This window comes from Phalacrocorax aristotelis, chromosome 15, assembly GCF_949628215.1.
Source record: "Phalacrocorax aristotelis chromosome 15, bGulAri2.1, whole genome shotgun sequence".
In the NCBI taxonomy this organism is placed as follows: Eukaryota; Metazoa; Chordata; class Aves; order Suliformes; family Phalacrocoracidae; genus Phalacrocorax; species Phalacrocorax aristotelis.
The window spans coordinates 6773636-6793407 of NC_134290.1; the positions used below are offsets into that span (position 1 = coordinate 6773636).

The 19772-nt window shown below is 45.4% G+C and overlaps 2 protein-coding genes and 1 long non-coding RNA gene across 7 annotated transcripts in view; 2 read left to right on the forward strand and 1 right to left on the reverse strand.

The window, feature by feature from the left end:
- Positions 1–5876, forward strand: part of TTC28 (tetratricopeptide repeat domain 28) — a 197662-nt gene extending 191786 nt beyond the window's left edge. For all 4 annotated transcript variants that reach the window (XM_075110409.1, XM_075110410.1, XM_075110411.1 and 1 more), the window contains one exon: positions 320–5876. In XM_075110409.1, the coding sequence (XP_074966510.1) occupies positions 320–1944 (1625 nt within the window). In that variant the 3' untranslated portion in view covers positions 1945–5876. The remainder of the gene's footprint in view (positions 1–319) is intronic.
- On the reverse strand, positions 5564–11825 carry LOC142064901 (uncharacterized). Its single transcript, XR_012663231.1, has 3 exons — positions 11358–11825; positions 7324–8523; positions 5564–6951 (listed from the first exon to the last, which is right to left on the reverse strand). It is a non-coding gene; the product is annotated as an uncharacterized LOC142064901 (long non-coding RNA).
- Positions 11826–11958: 133 nt separating this feature from the next.
- PITPNB (phosphatidylinositol transfer protein beta) overlaps positions 11959–19772 on the forward strand; it is a 35012-nt gene continuing 27198 nt past the window's right edge. For both annotated transcript variants that reach the window (XM_075110430.1, XM_075110429.1), the window contains exons 1-6: positions 11959–12172; positions 14669–14699; positions 15589–15734; positions 16974–17065; positions 17543–17550; positions 18804–18878. In XM_075110430.1, the coding sequence (XP_074966531.1) occupies positions 12153–12172; positions 14669–14699; positions 15589–15734; positions 16974–17065; positions 17543–17550; positions 18804–18878 (372 nt within the window). In that variant the 5' untranslated portion in view covers positions 11959–12152. The remainder of the gene's footprint in view (positions 12173–14668; positions 14700–15588; positions 15735–16973; positions 17066–17542; positions 17551–18803; positions 18879–19772) is intronic.

A 19772-nucleotide genomic window follows, 5' to 3' on the forward strand; every position in this document is an offset into this window, starting at 1 on the left:
ACACTAAGACTGGGCTGAGGCCAAAGCTGGGAATAGAGTTCAGCAACTGAAGGATGTATAACTCACCCTTGTTTTTAGGATATAAAATGATAATGAATTGACACGTTTCATCAAGGATACCTGGACTGAGGTTCCTGTGCATTTCCTGGGCTGTGCACATTTGTTTTTTCCTCACCTAAGTAGTAGTTGGGTTTTTTGAAGTAGCAAAGATTCTGAGTGCCTGTTTTATAGCATTTCCTCTTAATTCTGATTACCTGGCTTTGTTTGATTTTACTGTGTACCTAGGGGCATGTTTGTACATTTCTTTTTTCTTTTTTAGATTCTACAGAGCTGCCTAAGCGCCTTAGCCTGGACAGCTCCTCATCACTAGAGTCACTGGCTTCTGCTCAGTCTATTTCCAACCCTGTACCCCAGTATCAAAACCCTCCATTCTCTCCTACTTGTCCAGACAGCATTGCGTCAGATGCCATTTCTGTGTATAGCCTGAGCTCCATTGCTTCTTCCATGAGTTTTGTTTCCAAGCCAGACAGCATGCCGGATGGCGTGGGACACAGAGGACGCCAGGACTATGAGAGGTCTAAGAACATCTATCCACACAGGGCTGCAGTACAGAGCCAGTTGTCACCACAAACCAGTACTGTAGCCAGCAAAGATGAGGAAGAGTATGAAGGTTTTTCTATAATCAGTAATGAGCCTTTGGCCACTTACCAAGAAAACATAAAACCAAGATTTTCCCCTGATCACAAACAGCCCAAAACTGGTCAGACTGGAGGCATTAAAGAGTCCGTCAACTCCAAAGGGAGCATAAGTACCCCAAATTCTCCTGTCAAGATGACTCTTATTCCCAGTCCAAATTCACCTTTCCAAAAAGTTGGGAAACTTGCAAGTTCTGATACTGGGGAATCTGACCAGTCTAGCACTGAGACTGACAGCACTGTCAAATCCCAGGAGGACAGTAATCCAAAGCTTGATCCACAAGAGTTGGCCCAAAAAATTCTGGAGGAAACTCAGAGTCACCTCATTGCTGTTGAACGTCTTCAGAGAAGCAGCAGCCAAGTAAGCAAGAGCAACAATTCAGATGATGGGGCTTCCACCCCAGCAGGTGTGTCTGCATTCAGATCTTCAGAGACCAGTGCATTCAGTCGGCCAATCAGCTCTAGTCAGAAGAATCAGTCTTCACCTCTTGCAATTAAACCAAAGCCTCCAACAAGGAGTTCATCTCTTCAGAAAGTAAGTTCTGGCTATAATAGCCCTACGACATCGGAGATGTCAAACAAAGAAGGCACAGGCCAATACAGTGGGCAGCCATCTCCAAGTTGTGATTCACATGGGTCCTTAACAGAGCAGCCTCACTTTAAGCTCAAGTACCCCAGCTCTCCCTACAGTGCTCATATTTCTAAATCACCCAGAAATATCTCTCCAAGCTCAGGGCATCAGTCTCCTGGTGGCAGCACTCCATCTCCTGCTCTTTCTTATTCCTCAGCTGGTTCTGCTCGCTCGAGTCCAGCTGATGCCCCAGACATAGACAAATTAAAAATGGCTGCCATTGATGAAAAAGTGCAAGCAATTCACAATTTAAAGATGTTCTGGCAAAGCACTCCCCATCACTCCACTGGCCCAATAAAGATTCTCCGAGGAGCTCCTGGAACAATGACTTCTAAGAAAGATGTCCTCAGCTTACTCAATTTATCTCCACGGCACAGCAAAGAAGAAAGTGCAGATAAGCTGGAACTAAAGGACCTGTCTATTGAGCAACACCTTGCTTCTCCACAAAAGAACCCTCCAAATGGACACAGGCGCCCTGAAACTACAAATGCAGTGACATCAACTCATTCTCCACCTTCCAGTAGCACTCCAGGAACCACACGCCCTTTGAGGCTGCCATCTGGGAATGGTTATAAATTTTTGTCACCAGGAAGATTTTTTCCTTCCTCCAAATGCTGAAATGTCTTGAGTACCAGCTGATGACTTAAAATCTTGTAAAAGTATTTGCTTCTGCCCACTTGCCTTTATCAATACAGAACCATTATCTAAGAAGCCGTGGTCATACCCACAGTTGGCAATGCACAGGAATGTGACAGATTGGCCCTGTCTGTCACTGCGTAGGAACACGGGCCTAACACAGAAGGGTTTTAGTTTCCCTTATTGGGATCTTGGTCAGACTCAGCTGATAACAGGTTCTATGTAGTGTTCAGTATTTGCGGCAACAGGTCCAATGAATCTAGTTGTCTGTTCGTAAAATACTAGTTTTTAAGCCACCTACTTGTATTTCTTAACCATACAGGAGGTTTTACAGCTGGCTTTTTATACAGAAATTATACATATCAGGGATTGGAGAGGGAAGTGAGGGGAGGCAGAACTTTCATGTACACCACCAAGAAAGTATGCGCAAGTTTCTGCCTGGAGAAGTACGTGTCATTTATTTGATTGCTTTCAAAGGCTGACAGAGAGGACAGGATAACATACCTCTAGATATCTCTGCCAAGTTAGCCAAACACAAGAAACTGCTGGCAATAAAACTCTGTATCAGCATGATACTGGCAGTTCTCTTGCATCATTTAGAGGCTGGTGAAAAAAAGACAAGAGGACAGAGGTGCCCTATTCTAAAACCTGCGTCGCAGGTAACTCTCTTCTGAAGAAAAACCCTTCAGGTGATATTTTGCTGGTTGGTCTGCTCAAAAAGAATGTTTGGAGCATAGCGAGCAAGGTCAGCCTCAGCATGAGGTAGTGAGCTTGCGTCAGAGAGACAAGTTCTGGTTTTATTGAATGCTCTGATCTTTCTGGCGCACAGCGTTATGATGGTGAATTTTTCATCTTGGCTAGTATTTGGGTAGCACAGATGTCTTCTGTCTGCTAAGTGTGTACAGAAAAGGGTTCCAGACGCTGAAGCTCAGAACATGATTTTACACTTCCACAGTAGGCAGGAATTGTGACATCAGTGTATGTGATTTAGAAATCACCTGACCAAATAAATCCTGCACTGATGCTGCTAAATCATTCCACATAGCTCATCATGAGCAGGTCTGCAAACCTTTCCCCTGCTGTGGAAGCAAGTTCCTTTTGGAGCAAGTGTACCAGTCTAAGCAGATGTCAGTGCAGTCAGAGCATGTGAGGCAACAAGCAGAGTGGCTGTATGCAGAACCTGTGCGCCCTCTGATCCGTGGAGAAAAGAGAACCAAGAGCACCCCAGGAGTGATGTGTAAAGTAAGCTTTCCTAGGCTAGATGGTGTTTAGGTGTTATGGATCAAGTTGGAGGTTATGTCTTTTAAGCGGCTGTTGAATGCGGTGATGTAATCAGAATCAAAGTGATAATTTACATGCACTGAAAACTGTGGGCGTGTGGTAGCATTAACTCGGCCACACTGCACACTTAGATCCAAGCAAAGTATTTCACAGGCCGTGTGCTATGAAGTCGGAGCACTGGATCACCAAGGCTTTTGGTTTCTATTCTGCACTCCCAAAATTCGCTGAGTGACTGAAGGCTAATCACTTCACCTCTCTGTGCCTCGTCTTCCCTTTCTATCTAAATGGGGATAGTAATACTTACCTACCTACCTCACAGAGGTGTTGTGAGGCTTAATTAATTAGGCCCCGAGTTTTAGCTGGATCTTGAGTCAACTTCCAGTCTCGCAACTGACTACCTGAGTGGTGAGCGCAGTCAGCTCGGTAAACATATTAGGGGCACATTGCTGATGCAGATAATTGTTGCACTTATCGTGTCTGGATGCTCTTCTTGAAAAGATGGATCTAATCATTTATGATTTTCTTAGGGATCTTGGAGGAAAAGCATGATAGCAGGACAGAGGATTCAATTCTGATACCGGAATATAAAATTACTTGCGCTCAGCTTACTCATGGTGCATATATCAAATGCTTGCTTTGAGTATATTCTAGAATCCACTGGTTTTGGGAGAATGTTTTCCCTTTTGCCATTGCAAGAAATAGACACAAGCACTAAAGGCAAAGAATATAGAGCTGTGTTGTTACAGTCAGCTAACAAGGGATGGATGATCACAAAAGTTTCAGTGCAGAAAGACAAAAAAAGTAGTTACCTACTCATTATGCAATGTAGCAAAACAGTTGAGTAAATCTATTCAACTCATATGATGCAGGTTATTTGTCTGTATATTACATCTTTCTGTGACGGTTTGGTGCTAGATATCATCTTCTCGCCATTTGGCAGGAAAAATTAGAATAGTGGGCCAGAATGAGTCAGTACAGCGTCTACCCATCATGTAGGCGGTGATACTGCTGATCATGCAACTTGCTGTGGTCACAAGACTGCTGAGAGACTTCATGTGACCTAATCTGTTTCTAACCAGCATAATTGTTTTAAAACGACATCCCAGGAACATCCAGGATGGAAGTGGGCAGCTTTTTGTTTATAGCAACAGCAAATACTCCCTGTAGTGCTGCATAACATGCCAGAAATAAGCCTCTTTACTTGTAGTTTACTTCCATAACTAAAGGATCTTTTAATCTGTAGAAATTATATATTGCCATTTTGGTACAACCCATTTTCATGGTGCCAGTAGGTTTTGCACTGGCTTAAAGTTTTCAGAAAGAGCTAAATCGGGGCAGGGGGGTGGTTATTCTGTTGTTGGGTTTGGGTTTTTGGGGGGGGGGGGGGGGGGATGGGAAAGCATTAGAAACAGGGAAGGGTTCAGATGTAGAGGAAGTTCAGTATTTGGGAAATTGGTGTTGTATAAATATGGAAGGTGAGTGTCACTAGAACAAGTCCTTTGGGAAATGTGTTTCCATTGACTTGCCACGGGGCACTTCCATTGGCCTAATGAGAGCCATGAAGATGCATGCTTGCTCATGGCTGGGAGACACTTCACACACCTTGTGCCTCACTCCTCCACCCCCTGAATGAGAAACAACCCCTTTGTGAGGAAAAAAGAGTTTTATCAGGTTTGCCCAATATGTGGAGAAATTCAGGAATTGAAAATAACATGTTCTCCGTTTGATATTAGAATTCCTTCTGTGGAGTTTAAATGCATTTGTCGTCGTTGTATTTGTGCATGGTACAAGTGACAACACTGCTTAATACAGTGAGCAATAAGAATTAGGTATTATCCACTTTCACATCAAACCTGCCACATGCAACCATTCCCCAAGGCCATTAGTTTGGGTTTGCCCAGTACGTTTTACTGTGTGAGATTACAGATTTTTTTTATTGACTGTCTTTAGCTCCAACTAAATGGGAACAGTAAACAATCTCTCTGATCAAAATCCAGTTTAATTTGATTTTGTTGGTTAGCCTGTACTCTGGCCTGGTACTGATTTTCCTTCTTTTTAATCATACCTTACTTAAACAAGGAAAAAGCATTGAAGGGGTGCTACACCCACGTGTATCGCTGTTGGCCATATTTCCTTTCATTAGGTCAAACTTGTTCTATGAACATCTCTTTCAAGTTGCAGAATTGATCCAGGTGCACAGAAATACCTGTAAATCTGTTAAGACACACTGGTCATTTCAGGCTAGATGGTATTACTGGGTTTGAGCAGTTTCGGGTTCATTGCATTGCCATGCTGTCCAGAAAGGCTGCAAATGTGTGTGGAAAACTTGGCCCCTCGGTTGCAGAACTCCTTCAAAAGAGCGTTGAAGATGGTAACTCAGAGAGGACTGTCAGCAAAGACTCTTCCAAGCAGCAGCCCTTTAGCACTTGCTCTCCTTGTATGCAGTGTTAGCCGTGTTTGGCCTATATGAACTTCTTTGTAAATTGAAACTCTGTTTCCAGACAGCATTAAACTTTTTATATTATGAAATTTACCATGTAAAAAGATTTTCATATTTTTATTGAAATTGCTAAGGCATTTGGCCTTCTTTCTTTGTGATTTCAGTGTCTATTAAAGCATGAGTTCTCTCAGTACTTTAGTCTCTTGGTCTAGGATGATGTTGGGAAAGAATTTGTTAGCGCACTGCTCTCTGTCCTGACACCCAGCTGGTTACTAATCTGTTCCTCTAGCCTGCTTCTGAGAAGCAAAGAAGTCACGCATAAATCTGCATTCTGTGGTGAAGTATGACTAACATACAGCAGCTGTCCTCAGCCTCCCCTGTGGAAGTGAGAACTTGTGGTCATTGAGAACTTCCTCCTCTTCCTGTGGCAGAATGTAGTGTTCCTGTTACACATGGTGATTGGAAATTGCTTTTCCTTTTTCTAGCAGGTGGTGGGAGCATCAATATTTGCTCGCTGTCTGTCTTGTTGTAGTCGGCAGCAAAAGGATATGTAGGGTTGGAAGGACCTTCAAGGATTGCCCTGTCCCATCCCTCCACTGTGGAAGAACCAAGTGCTGAAGGTATGATATATTTTCCCCATACTGATGCCAGTTGGAAAGTGCTGACTTAAATCTTCCTTCCACCACTGTGTGAAAGGTGCCCTTGTGCTTAGGGGAAGTGTTGGTGACCAGATGAAACTAAACAGAATTTGACTTTTTTTGTGGTCTTGGAAGTTTCCATTGATGCCTGTCTCCCAGTTGTATAAATACACCCTCTGGCCATGCTGACAGAACACACAAACCATATCCTCGATCATGACATAGCGGGCTCTTACTGGCCTACAGGCATCTCTACCCTCCAAATCTCTGATCTGTTGAGAATGAGGTGATCTGAACGATGCAAATCACTGCAGTCTTCCTGGCATCAGCTCTTCCATAAGGGACCTTTCCTGGCGTGCCTCTAAAGTAGCTGATTCTCTGTATTTGAAGGCATGGATGGCGCAGCCCCCCAACAAAGGTTTTATAGGTGGCTGCCTCAGCTTAGTCATGCTCTTAGGACTACCTGCAACTGGGTGACACATCCAGTGTAAATCAGTAGGCAGCTGATGTGGATGCCTTAGCTTCCCCTGTCATTGATACTGCTGCTGTATCGCAGAGACGAAAGTCAGTCCTGTTCCTTTCAGAGATGTGGTTCTAGAACAGCAAGTGTAGGTAGAAGTCAGTTCAGCACTGCAAAAAACAAGAAGGGAGCTGTCTTAAAGCCTGACCCTGAACATCTTATTATTGAATACATAATATGCAAATATACTTAATATGCAAATATAAGCTACAGGCTGAGCATTTTGTGAGCGTTGATACGCACATTCATACTGTGGGTTGACGTACACTGCCAGTAGTGTATACCCACATATGGCTTTTCCTCATCCTCGTGCCGGATGCACAGAGCACTCCGTGCAGCCCTGCTGATCTCACCTCCCAGCTGCAGGCAGCCTTTGCTTCTCCCTGAGTACAGTCATGGACTTCCCTGCAAACACTCCAGCTCTAGTTCTGTCTGGCCTCACCTTCTCATTTTTTATATACTGTCCAAAGAGAAGAACTTACCTTTTTATCCCTGTCAGAAAGAGTACCAGCCGCCTTCTATTACATGATGACATCATTTGCGAGCGGTTTTATTGGTAAATCACTGTGGCTGGTATTGCAGTGGACTCCAAGAAAGCGTTCTGCAGGGAACTGCAGCAGTTGCCACTTGTACAACAGAAGCGTATAGAGGATTGTAGTCTCCTTAGCAAGTCTCTCCCATGTCCTCCTCTGAGAAACAGTTAGGGGTATGGGCACCCACTCTGGCAGATCAGCCAGGAGAACTCCAATTACCTGGAAGCGACAGAGCTGGGGTATACTGATCGCACCTACACTGTTCTTGAATCACACGGCAATAGAACTTGTGCGCTGAAGCGCACAACTTTGATCCTTTAGCATAAAAGAGAGTATTTAAATACTAAAAAACATAGTATCATTTTCAGTTCATTATATAGAAACGTTTGCTGTGGTTACAAAACCCTCTTCTGTCATAGAAGGAGGAGCAGGGGCCTGGGCACTCAAAGGAACAGAGCAGCTTTGTTTCAGAGAAGCAGTGGCATCTCCTGCATTGGCAGCACAGTGCTGCAGCTTCTGCCTTCTCATCCTGACGGCCAGATGCAGGTAATTGTCCTGCTGCCGTCGGTGGGAAAGTGTCAGAGCAAGAGCCAAGCCTGCACTACAGCACAGTGCTGGAGACCAGAAAAGGCCCAAAGGAGCTTCAGAAGCAGGCGTGTTTCTGAGGTCCCTTTAAATGTCACATGCAGGCCTAGAGCAGCCTCCTAGTGACTACGCAGACATGAGGTTAGGGACAGCACAGACCTGCCCAGGGACCCAGCTCGTGGTGTGATGGACCGTGGCCCAATGTGCCTCGAGCAGGTCCCCTTGCAGAGCTCCTGAAACAGTGCTCTCATGTTTTAACGCCATCATCCCGCTTCACATGCACAGAAACCTGTGTTCAGGCAGCAGGACATCGCAGCAGGCTCAACCTCTGACAAAAGCCAGGAGCCACTGATGTGCAACTACACTGACAATGTTAGTTCCCTACGCAGGGCAAGCCAAGGCTGGAGGACTTCCATGAAGAACAGCTTGCTGGGGAAGCATCCCCTCCATGAGCAGAGACCGTGGTGAAACTGTATGGGCTGGTCTGAAGCGGTTTCTCTGTATGCAGGGTTTGGAATCAGCAGGATGCAGCTACTCAGATGATAGTATCGTGTGTGGCATAATCTAGATATAAACAAAGAGAATAAGGGTTTTGGGGAGAGCACACATTGCAGCTGGCTGAGTAAACAAAAGACAAATGTTGTCCATATGGGGAAAGAGCAGCAGCCACGGACTGCACTCAGCCAAGATTTTGAAAAACCAAATAAAGGAAAATACTGAATGCTTGAAAACTTTGGGAAGCAGACACTTAAAGCCCCACCACTGTGCCCTGGCACAGCCCTTTGTAATTTCTTTGCCTCGTAGACTAAGCCAGTGCAGGCAGAAGTCTGAGCAGCAGTTTCCATAGCATCCGTCTCTCAGATTGCAAGAGACTTGAATGAAAATATGTTTTCATAGGCAGAGCCTATTGAGGATTGTCTTTAAAGCCATTTATCTGTGGGAGGGTCGTTTGGCAACATTTCATTTTCCTTTCTGTGAGTTTCTGCCCTCCTTCATTCTAGTGGGGTTGACGTGTAAATCATCATTAGTTCTAGCTACTGGCAAACGGAATTGGGGAAGACGGCTTCTCAAGGGAAAGGGCAGGCGAGGGTGAGCCTGGAAGTAGGGTCAGTAGTCGTTTCTGGGGAAAAGGATGCAATTCAGAAACATGGGAGCGTGGGCATTGCGCCGAGACTTACACTCAAAGAGGAGACCGTCATTCAGCGAGGTGCAAAAATCTGCCTTAGCCAGTTTTGGATGCCAGCAATTACCCCACAGAAGAATTAAAATGCAGTAGCTACCCATAAATTAAAATTGTGCATTTAAGCTTCCTATGGGTTGAGAGCTGACATAAATGTCCATTTAAAACACCACCTTGTCAGCAGTAGGGCAGCATTATTCACAATGAAAATCTCTGCAAGTGTAAAAGCTCTGAACTGTTCCACAGCCAGACATACTTCCATTTTTTGAGGAGGAATCATTTCCCTTCTGCAGTGCCAAACTGCAAAGTTCCACCCTCCCCTTTGTCAGATCTTGAAATGTCATGGGGGGATTTTTTCTTTCCAGTTTACCTAGTTGTACATTGGTGTGAGCATTTCAAACAGCTGTAAAGCAAAAGCAGCTGGTCTGCATAGCTGTGAAGAAAAATCTGACAAAAAAAGCGCAGCAAGCTAATGCTCAGAAACTAGAAAGCAAATATATTTAGAATGCATTATTTTAAATAAATCCTGTAGTTTTACCTGAATTATGATTTTTGAGCACCCCAAAATGGAAATATTGTTACCCAGCTGCTTTGTTCTTAGGGCATCATCGTTTTGCCCCAAGATAAACTTGAATTGCTACGAAAACAATGATGAAGCCAAATACAACATACAGAAGCAACTTGGGAAAACTTGACCCGTGTTGTCCTTTCTATGCCCTGTGCTGAAGAGCCAGGTTTAGCAGCGGCTTTGAGAGTAAGCAGGGCTGGGTCCTCATTCTAGGGGCATGGTCTGTCTGCAAGACATAGTCCTGCGTTCTCCTAAATTCTGCTGTTCTCCAGCTCTGAACAGCCAAGTTATAACTAGTTTTTATCACTTGCTCCTCATTCCAGGTCTCTAAGCTTTACCATTCATGCGTATTTACAAACTGGTTTATCTTCATCACTCACTGGCACCTGTGTTGGCCTCTCTCCTTCATTTTCCTGTTTTCGCTCTGGAATTCCATCTTGTATGTCTCCGTAGTACCTGAGAGACTCCTACATAAGGATTTGTTGTTACTAGAGAAATCCCTGCTTGAACTCGGGGGAGCTCTGCATATTTCCCTTTTTGGATTAAATGACTAGAGTAAAGTTTTAGTTAGGCTGCTCTTCTGCCCCTTCCCACCCCGCCCCCCGCCCGTTTTTCTCTTGCCCTCACGCTGCTGTTTGATTGTTGTATTAATAGAAATGTGCTGGATAAAAAGGGTTCTGGGAGATGTGATGCTCTTTCACCCTACAGAGAAAGTGTGTCCCACCCCTCTGCCCCCCAACCAGGTAAACTCATCTCCTGCCACACACCGTCATAAATGGAGTAGCGTCAGCTGCCTGACGCAGAGGGACTTGGCACCAGCACCCCCTGAGATACGAAGGCAATTTCGCTCCTCAGGGACCAGTGTGTCAGGTTCTTCACAGGCTCAAGGAGCTTCATGGGATGTTCTACCCTTGGGGCTGATTTCAGCCTTCTTTCAGTGCCTCTGAGGTCTAAAACTTGTAGGCTGTTTTAATTTTTTTTTGTTTTTAATGAAAGCCGATGGTCTCATGCCAGCACCGGGTCTGTGGGAGCAGAGGGTGCAGGTGGGTCTGAGCCCAGTAACGGCTGAGCCGTGTTCTTTGCGCTACGTATGTCAGTTCTTTTGACTGGTTTCTGGTGCCCGTGTTATCTGTGGATGTGATAAAGGATAAAAGAAATTCCCTCACAAGAGGGCAGCATTGGACACCGGAATCGCGGCTCCTTGTCTTACATCGCTTAATGAAACCGTGAAAGCGTCTCGCCCTTTGTGCAGGCACTAGCACTTCTGTTACCGATTTCTTGTGCTTTCATTTGTGTGACAAAACGGGCGTTCCGCAGGTACCGCAACAGCAACCCGCAGGAGGGTTTTTGCCTCGGATACGCTGCATAAGGAAATTTTTGCTTCCCCTCACAAAAAAATGGGAGCTCTGGTCGCATGATGGGCAGAGGAGGTGCCAGGCAACAGGAGAACGGGGGTGCCGGCGGTGTAAGCGCAGGCAGCGGTGTCGCGCCGGCAGGTCGGCGATGGCGCTAGGGAGGGAGATGCACGGGGTGCGCATGCGCGCGTGGCGCCGCGTGCAGCGCCTGTGGCACGGCCGCCGTCACCTGCGCCCCCCGTTTTCCAGCGTTTCTGCTGAGGGGGAACGAAGTGACCGAACACCCATCTCTCACCTCCCAGGGGCTGGGCGGCCTCGCTCGCGTGCTTTCGCTTGAGCAGCCGTTTCCCGCGGCGACCTCCCGCCCGCACGGAACAGCGAGCGCAAGGACGCGTTAGCCTGGGTTGGCACCGAGAGCCATCCTGAAGCGTGCGCCGGGGCCGCCTCCAGCTGGGGCCAAACGCCCGGCTCGTTACGTGTGGCCAAAACGGGACCTCGCTGACGAGCTCCGGTTTTCCCGGGGCAGCAGAGGCTGAGGCGCGTTCCCGGCGGCGCGGCACCCCCAGCGGCCGCTGCGGCGGGGCGTGGGGGCTTGGCCCCGCTCGCCGCCTTCCCCAGGGCCGGCACCTGCGGGGGCGGCGACGGCCCCGCTCCCCCGAAGGAGGGCCCGCGCCGCCACGGACACCGGCCTGGCCCGGGCGGGGCTGCACGGGGAGACCCCGGCACCGGCCCGCTCGGGGGGCGGGAGCGCTGCCGGCCCCGCCCCGGCGCCTCCGGCCGCGGGCACCGGCGAGCGGTGACGTCACGCGAGGCGGGGACGGTACTGGGACGGAGCAGCGCTCCTGATTGGCTGCCTACGGGTGAGGTGGGGGGGGCGCTCTCCGTAGCTGCGAGCCTTCGGATTGGTGGCGGCCTGTGCAGGCGCGTCGCGCAAGGCCGCGCTGGGGTGAGGAGCGGCCGCGGAGACGCACGGCGCGGCGGGATTGGGGGCGGTGTGCGGCGGGGGCGGGACCTTCCCCCGGAAGCGCGCAGTGCAGTGTGGTCAGGCGGTGCCGGTCGCGCATGCGCAGAGCGGGGCTGCGAGGGGAAGATGGTGCTGATCAAGGAATTGTGAGTCGGGGGCGGCGGTGGCGGCCGCTGCCGGGGGGGACGGCGGGACCCGGAGCTTGGCGCGGCGGGCGCTTTTCCCTCCCCTTCCGCGCCGCTCTCCGCGGGACCGGGCGCCCTCGGGTGGGGCAGGACAGGGCAGGGTAGGGCAAAGCAAGGCCCGGCAAGGCCCGCGTCCCGCTGGGCCTCCCTCAGCCCCCCCCGCGCGAGGCGCCGGTAACGCCCGGCCTCGCTGCCTGCGCCGGCCCGCGGGGCCTCGGCCGCGCCCTGCGGGCAGGTGGGCCCCGGCGTCGGGCCTTAAGTGACGGCGGTGCCGGGCCGGCGGGCGCGCTCCGGGGACGCCGCGCCCATCCGAGCCGGGCCGCTGCCGCCGCTGCGGGGCCCGTGGAGCGGCTCATGGCGGGCTGGGAGCGGTGCCGGCTCCGGGCGCGGCTCTGCTTTGTGCTTCCGTGGCGTTTCCGCCGCTCCTGCGTCCCGTGCCTTCAGCAGCCGCTTGGCACCAAGCGCACATACCCATCGCCTCACGCCCGCCCGAGTGTCGCTTGCAGCGGGGGTGATCCTGACGGGCAATCCCTGCCCCGGAGCAAGCGGGTTGTGTCCCCGCACAATGAGTTTCTCAAACTCATTCCCTTGGGGCTGATGTTTTACCGAGATGTCGATGTGTCTCTGCAAAGCTGGCAGACGCTGCAGGGAGTGCTGTGTCTCCAGTGCTTTTGAATCGGGATCCCGTTCTGCTTAAAAGGGAACTCGAATAGCAGCGGTGACAGGCCTGGAGCGCTGTCAGCGTCCTCCATAGCTCTGCAATTATGTGTTCTGCTGGTGCCGGGAGCTCCATGCTGTTGGGTAGACCTTTTCTGTAAGGTCTTCTGTCAGCAAACCACTGGCTGGTTCTCCGCTTCCCAACCTTTGGCTTTAAATTATCTCAGAGTCTAGTGACATGTAGCCTCTGCTGTGTGGTAAAGATGAGATGCGTAGGTTCGAAATGATAGATAGTAGCAAATATGTTTGTTAGGTTCCAACAAGTCTTCCAAGGATACCTCAAAAATTTAGGTACTCTCAAAGGTGTAGGTACTTCTCAACTTCAGACAGTAGGAGCACATGGACAGGTCTGAGGTACCGGTGCTGTATCTGGCAGTGAGGCGTGCAGAACCAGGTGTCCTGCTCTTCTTGCATCTTAGCAAGAGCTTACACCAATCCTCATAGGAGAAGCTGTCTGTCTTTCTTGCATTTCCTATAAGATAATGGCGGGCTGTGTGGAATGAGATACAATAGGGCTTCTTATGGGAATTTTATTTTGGCGGCCATTTGGCCATTCTGTGTTTGGATGCAAGCTCTGCTTTCAGCCTGACACTTGCCAATGTTTGAAGCTGATTGTATTTTTCTCAGTTTCCCTCTGAAGCTTTCACAGTTTAAATGAAACTATTTTAGTGAGCCACATAGTAAACTAAAATAAAAAAATCTTTACCCAATAATGGATAAAGAAGTTGTTGCATGGAAATTTTAAGACTGAATTTGATCCGCAGGGATCATCGTTTTTGTCGGTCAAGGTTGCTGCATTGTCTGCCTTGCAGGGGGGTACAGGGCACACAAGATGCTGAAATCATTTTTGTAGTAGCACCTGAGCAAAAACATATCAAACTCATTGCTTACAAAGTGTGGACACAGCAGGGGGTAGCAAGAGTCGAATCAGCTAACTATAACTTACTGCTTCTCTAGAACAGTAGACGGGCTTAATTTATGCTCATGCTTTCAGGAGGATTGTGTTGCATTGAATCTCAGTGGTCATAAGGTTTTCGTTAAAGGAGGTAACATCACTTAAAAGCCCTAGAAACAATGCAGTTGTTCTGTGATGTTGTCTTGCAACAATAACGATTTGCATCGTCTTTGTCCATTTTATTATGTACTGTGAAACTGAGAAAGACTGCGGTGTACTGCTGCTGTCAAAAATCAGCTTCTGCATCCCCTGACGTTGCTGTTAACTGTACAGCGTATTTTATTAGAACTAAAATGTTTGCCTGAAACACAGTTGCTTCTTCCGCCTAAATGGGATATGAGCTGTGGTTGCTTTTTAAATGATTCATAACTGCTGTAATTGCCAAAATTCATTAGTAGGCTCTGAGGGCCTGCGCATTTGTCCTCCTTTTAAATTGTGTGGACAGGACTGCTTACTGTGTAACAGATGAAGAAAGCTCACGCCTCAAAGTTTGAACAAATTCAGCATGATACAAAGTTACGCAGAGCTGGAAGTAGATCCTAGATTTCCTGGCTCTTCTCTATAGCTTGTAATGTTCTTAACCCCCTTTTTTTTCCTTTTGTAACATATCTGTCACTGAATTTTACTTGTGTTTGTTGCATTGTATCCGTGCAGCCTTGCTGTCACAGAGCAAAAGAAGACTTTTTTGACGCTTCATTCTTGAATGTCTTTGTTACAGTTTGTCTTTTATCTGCACATAAAGCTTAATTATTAATTTTGCTGAATTTGCTCTTTTCCTCTTTCAGCCGAGTGGTTTTACCTTGCTCAGTGCAAGAGGTATGTCCTCATCCTACCTGCTTTTGTTTTGGGGTGATGGGTGGGAAGATGTTAGCTCTGACTAGGCTGGATCCAAATGTTCCTGTGCTGTGTGCCCACCAGTGTGCCGCAGGTAAGTTACCATGTGTGTAAGCCACCAGGCAGGCAGAGTTAACCTCTTGCAGATCAGAGAGTTTCAAAGGAGGCAAATGCCTCCAGGCAAAGAACCCTTAGTTGTTACTGAGCTGCTTCATGGCTTATGAGCAAGAAAAGAAAGTTGTGCAATTCTGCACTGCAGCAGAATTTTCCTGCTGATCAAGGCACTGAGTGACTCCAAGCCTTTTTGTAAAAGCAAAGGTAGGAATCCTCTTCCAGGATCTGAAACCAACAATTTTAAATGGCACTGAGATACATTTAAATGAAAGTCACAAAAGGATGTCAAAATGTACTTCTGAGGGAAAATATTATATTTTCATTGTTCTACACTTTGTGTTGTATGGGTCCTGTGAGGGCAGTATCTAGTTAGTTAAAAGTATGAATTGTGGAGGCTCAGGGCTGGAAATCAGTCATTTCAAAATCTTGTAAACTAAAAATTATATTTCTTCTATACAACTAAGAACAATGTATATACTTTGCTTTTAGGATGAGAAAATTGAAGAATGATATATCTGATATGCTATATCAAAGTGTTGCATTAATGGGAAACAGGCTGAGTATAGACCTAGTGCTTGTGACCTACAGATAAATTTTGCCAGCCAATTGTCATATTTTACTAGATATTTTTATATGCTGTATTTTACTGCCGTGATAACTTTGATTGTACTACCAAATATTCATTGGAAACAGCTAAATTTCTTTTATGCATTAAAAGTTTTGGCTAACTTTAATATTGAAGTTTTACTTTTTTCAGTATCAAGTTGGGCAACTTTATTCTGTGGCAGAAGCTAGCAAAAATGAAACAGGAGGTGGTGAAGGAATTCAAGTCTTAAAAAATGAGCCTTATGAAAAGGATGGTGAGAAGGGGCAATATACTCACAAAATCTATCATTTAAAGAGGTGAGAAAAACATTGATACATGTTATGGTCACTTGGTGTTGAGGGAGAAATGTTTAAAAGTGAGGGCAGCCTTCCATTGTTTACTACTCTGGGGTACTTATTCGTGGTTTTCTACTACTCTTTAATTTGCTGAATTGTGCACCAATGCTTTGGTGATTGGGAAAATGTGAAATACAGTGGATTTTAAAATATGTGGGATAGAGTAATGGAGAGCCATGCAAAATCTCTGATCTGCGAATAGGCAAATGCATCTTGAAGTAGAAGTAATTTGAATTCTTAGTATATAGCCAAAATGATGGCTTGGTATCACAGATGCTTTGTAGGATAGCCCAAAGGACAGGAATGTTGATATAGAGAATATAGAAAAGGAGAATGGTTATTGTATTATAAAAGAAGAATGTTTTTGTATAATCTGGTATTTAAGAAGGAATTCTTACTGCCTGAATGCTCTTTAAAAGCACCCTCAAAGGCATCACACAAGTTCTTGTGGTGTGATGGGGTAATGTTGTTTTGAGAGAGAATGAGTAAGGTAAAGAGTATTTTCAGAAGTTACATGCATTGCAGAGTGGGTGAAACCTGCATTATTTGGAAAACTGACCCAAACGGAGTCTGAACCTCTAGGGATTACAGTCAATGTTATTCCAGAGGGCTGCAATACCATAAGGGCAGCCATGTTGTTAAAATTTGTAATACGTTGTCATGTCATGAGGATTAGTATTTCAAATGTTTATAATTGGGGGGAAAAAAGATTGAAGAAGTCGAAGAACTGAATACGTTTGCAGTTGGCTGCTGTTCTCCCCTTCAGGCATGGTTGAAATAAGTGAATGGCCTGCCATCCAGGCTGCAGGCCAGCCAAGGTACAGGCTTGCTTACTGACGAACCTGCAGTTTTCCTAGAGAGTTTGGAGGTGAAATCTCTTGGGCAGTGCCCTCCCTCAACAGTTGGCTTTGCTGTTCTTGAAGAGAAAAGAAAGCACAGCTTTCTTCGTGATTGTAGCGCTTCCAAAATTGTTTCTAGCTCACTCTCAATCATCTTGTTATTACCTTTCCCATTTTTTTTCTTAATTATTTTGTGATAAGTAACAGCGTTGGTGTTCCTGCATATTTAACTGTGAATAATTTGTACATCATAACCTCTAAAGCGCTTATGTAGAATGTGCCTTTCTTACTAGAGTGGAAGAAATCAATGAGGAATTTCAGCTGGCAAAAAATTTTAAAATGTTGTCAATGTTTTTCACAGTAAAGTTCCTGGTTTTGTAAGGATGATTGCTCCAGAAGGTTCCCTAGTGTTCCACGAGAAGGCTTGGAACGCATATCCCTACTGTAGGACAAGTAAGTCTCCCGTTGTGTATTTTGCTGTCAGTGTTCAGTCAAGGGATAGTATTATATGGTTTAGGAGGAAAGAGGATGCCATTGAGTAGAAAATATATTTCAAATTTTAATGTTGCGTTTATGAGATCTCCTCTTCTGAAAAGGAGAGCTGCTTCTGAAGGGCAACCTCAATGGACCAGTTGGCTGGTTCCTACAGAGTCTTAGTATCCAGTGTCCCTGAGATAAGCCTGAAGAGGTGACTCTCTTAATGTCTGGAACAGAGCCTGTTTGGAAAGAATTTAATTCTTCAGTCCATTAGAATAAGGCAACTGCTTTATTTTAATACTTGCGTAAGTTTTAAGAGTAGGCTCTATTGTGTTTTTTTTAAATGTTTCTTATACTGTGAAGCAATCATTATATGAGACTTTTCAGAAACAATTGTATCTAATAACACTTTGTTTCCTTTTCATTTTCATTGCGTGTGCTTCCAATGACCAGTTGTGACAGTGAGTATTTGAATTACTATCAGTCCTGTGTTGGGTTTTTAAAATATTTTATCTGTTATTACTGCTACAATTGACTCTGACTCTAGCCAGCTAGCTCCAACCTTTTATATATGCCTTGCCAGGGTTCCTGGCATAGAGCTCCATGTTACTTTATTTGTCTGCACTTGGCTATAATTAGAAAGAACTGTAATTTGTTGGAGAAACGCTTCCATTTTTTACATCATCTTTTATCCCTTTACTTACCATTACAGCTGCATAATGCCTGTCCTGGTAACATAATGCTAAAAAAAAAAAGCAAACCAGAGGTTTCTATGCTCTTGAATGCAGGAAGAGCAGTGAAATAAAATCAGTCCTTCGCTGTCTGAAATCCCATTTCTGTAAAGTGAAATCATGCCTCAGTTGAAATGGGTTAGCTGAGAACCTAAATGGGTCATCATAGCTGGGGGTTTGGGGTTTTTTGGTTTTTTATTTAAGGTGCATGGGAAAGATATCATTAAGGCTTTATTCTCCCCATGTATATATTTTGGTAACCTGTTTAAGGGAGCTTATAAGTTTAACGTTCAATTTCTTTATCTGCTCACTTGCAAACAATTTAGATTGTCACTAGGTGGATGCGACATAAGGAGTAACAAATGAGTTTGCAAACTGTTTAGCTTGGCTCATCACAATACATGTGTACCCTGGTGTATGCTTTCTTACTTCTGAAATTAGAAGTGTTCTGTGCTAGCCTTTAGACATACAATTTAGTGGTAGCTGGGCCTTTATGATTATAATCGTGCTATACAGGAGCATCTAATGTTTATTGGCGCTTACCCCTGCCTCTCAGAATAGTCTCATTTATTAAAAACTTCATGCAAATGTATTTTAGTTGTCTTGTCTGTTAAGTATACTGCAGTTATGCAGTATACTTTGAAAATTACTTGAAGATAGAGGTAAAGAATTCCAGGGTCGAGGAAGAAGGATGGCAAAGGACAGTATTATTTCTACTAGTATGCACAAAGTTAGGGCTGGATTTTTCAAACATGACTGGCTTTAATTTAGTACTTACTGCTCTACCTTATACTTAAGATTTAGATATGTTATCTCTCTGTACCTATTTCTGTGTGAAGGTAAGGGGGCTGTTTCTTTTATAATTTAAATAGAATGTGTTGCTAGCAAAGGCTTGGTAGTGACTTATACCTAAATATCATTTATCTAAAATTTAAGCAGAGAACTGTAATCAGCCTCATGGGTTTTGATTTTAATTCTTACAGAATGAATACATGAAAGATGACTTCTTCATAAAAATTGAGACCTGGCATAAACCAGATTTGGGGACGTCGGAGAACGTGAGTTGGGATTTGGATACCAAGCATTAGCAATATTTTCAACACATAGTCATCCAGATAGAGTATTCTATGCCTGGGAGTGGTAAATAATTACTGCATAAAGTCAAAGCCCAACCAGTCTTTAATGTAAAAGAAGAAAAGCATTCAAATCCTTCTAAGGTGGTCAAGCTGCCTAATGAGATGCGAGAACAAGAAAAGGTTTTTGATTTTCTATGTTGAGTCAATGCAGATGCTTGATGCTCACCCAAAAATATTTAAATAGGTTTTCAGTAAGTTCTTTTTAATTTCACGTTCTTTTAACTTAGACATGCTAGTGCTACTTAGGCTGACAAGTTTGTTTGAAAACAGGTTTCGGAAGGCTATTGAGTCTACCCCTCTGTAGGCACTAGAGTTATGTATTGAAGATGCTTCTGTAAATTTTCTAGGCTGGCAATAGTCTTGTTTTGCTCCCTATAGAGTTGATTCAGTTCACAAGTCTCTTCAGGAGATTTTCTTATCTATAGTGATAAACATACTTATAAACCATCCACAAAGGAATAGTTGTCAGTATATTTTCCATGCTTGGATGAACTGTAGCACTGGATGTGCTACAGAGAAGGAGAATATTTCTTGGACAGCTCTGCTTGCTATAATTGTAAGTTAGGCATACCTAAACAGACTACGGGTGTGAAGCTGATTACATCTTCAGACCTTTATATACCTTCACAGCACACACACTTCATCTGCTCCATATTAAAGGCAGCCCTATGATTTAGGGAACATGCTAGATTTAGTCAGGTTATTCAAACCTGCCATATTTGCACTTTGGAGTTTGTGTGGCTTCCTCCTAGATAGAAAAGCTCATGCAGATTCCTGAATGGATAATGTTTCTAATTGGAGCTTGATTTCATTAAC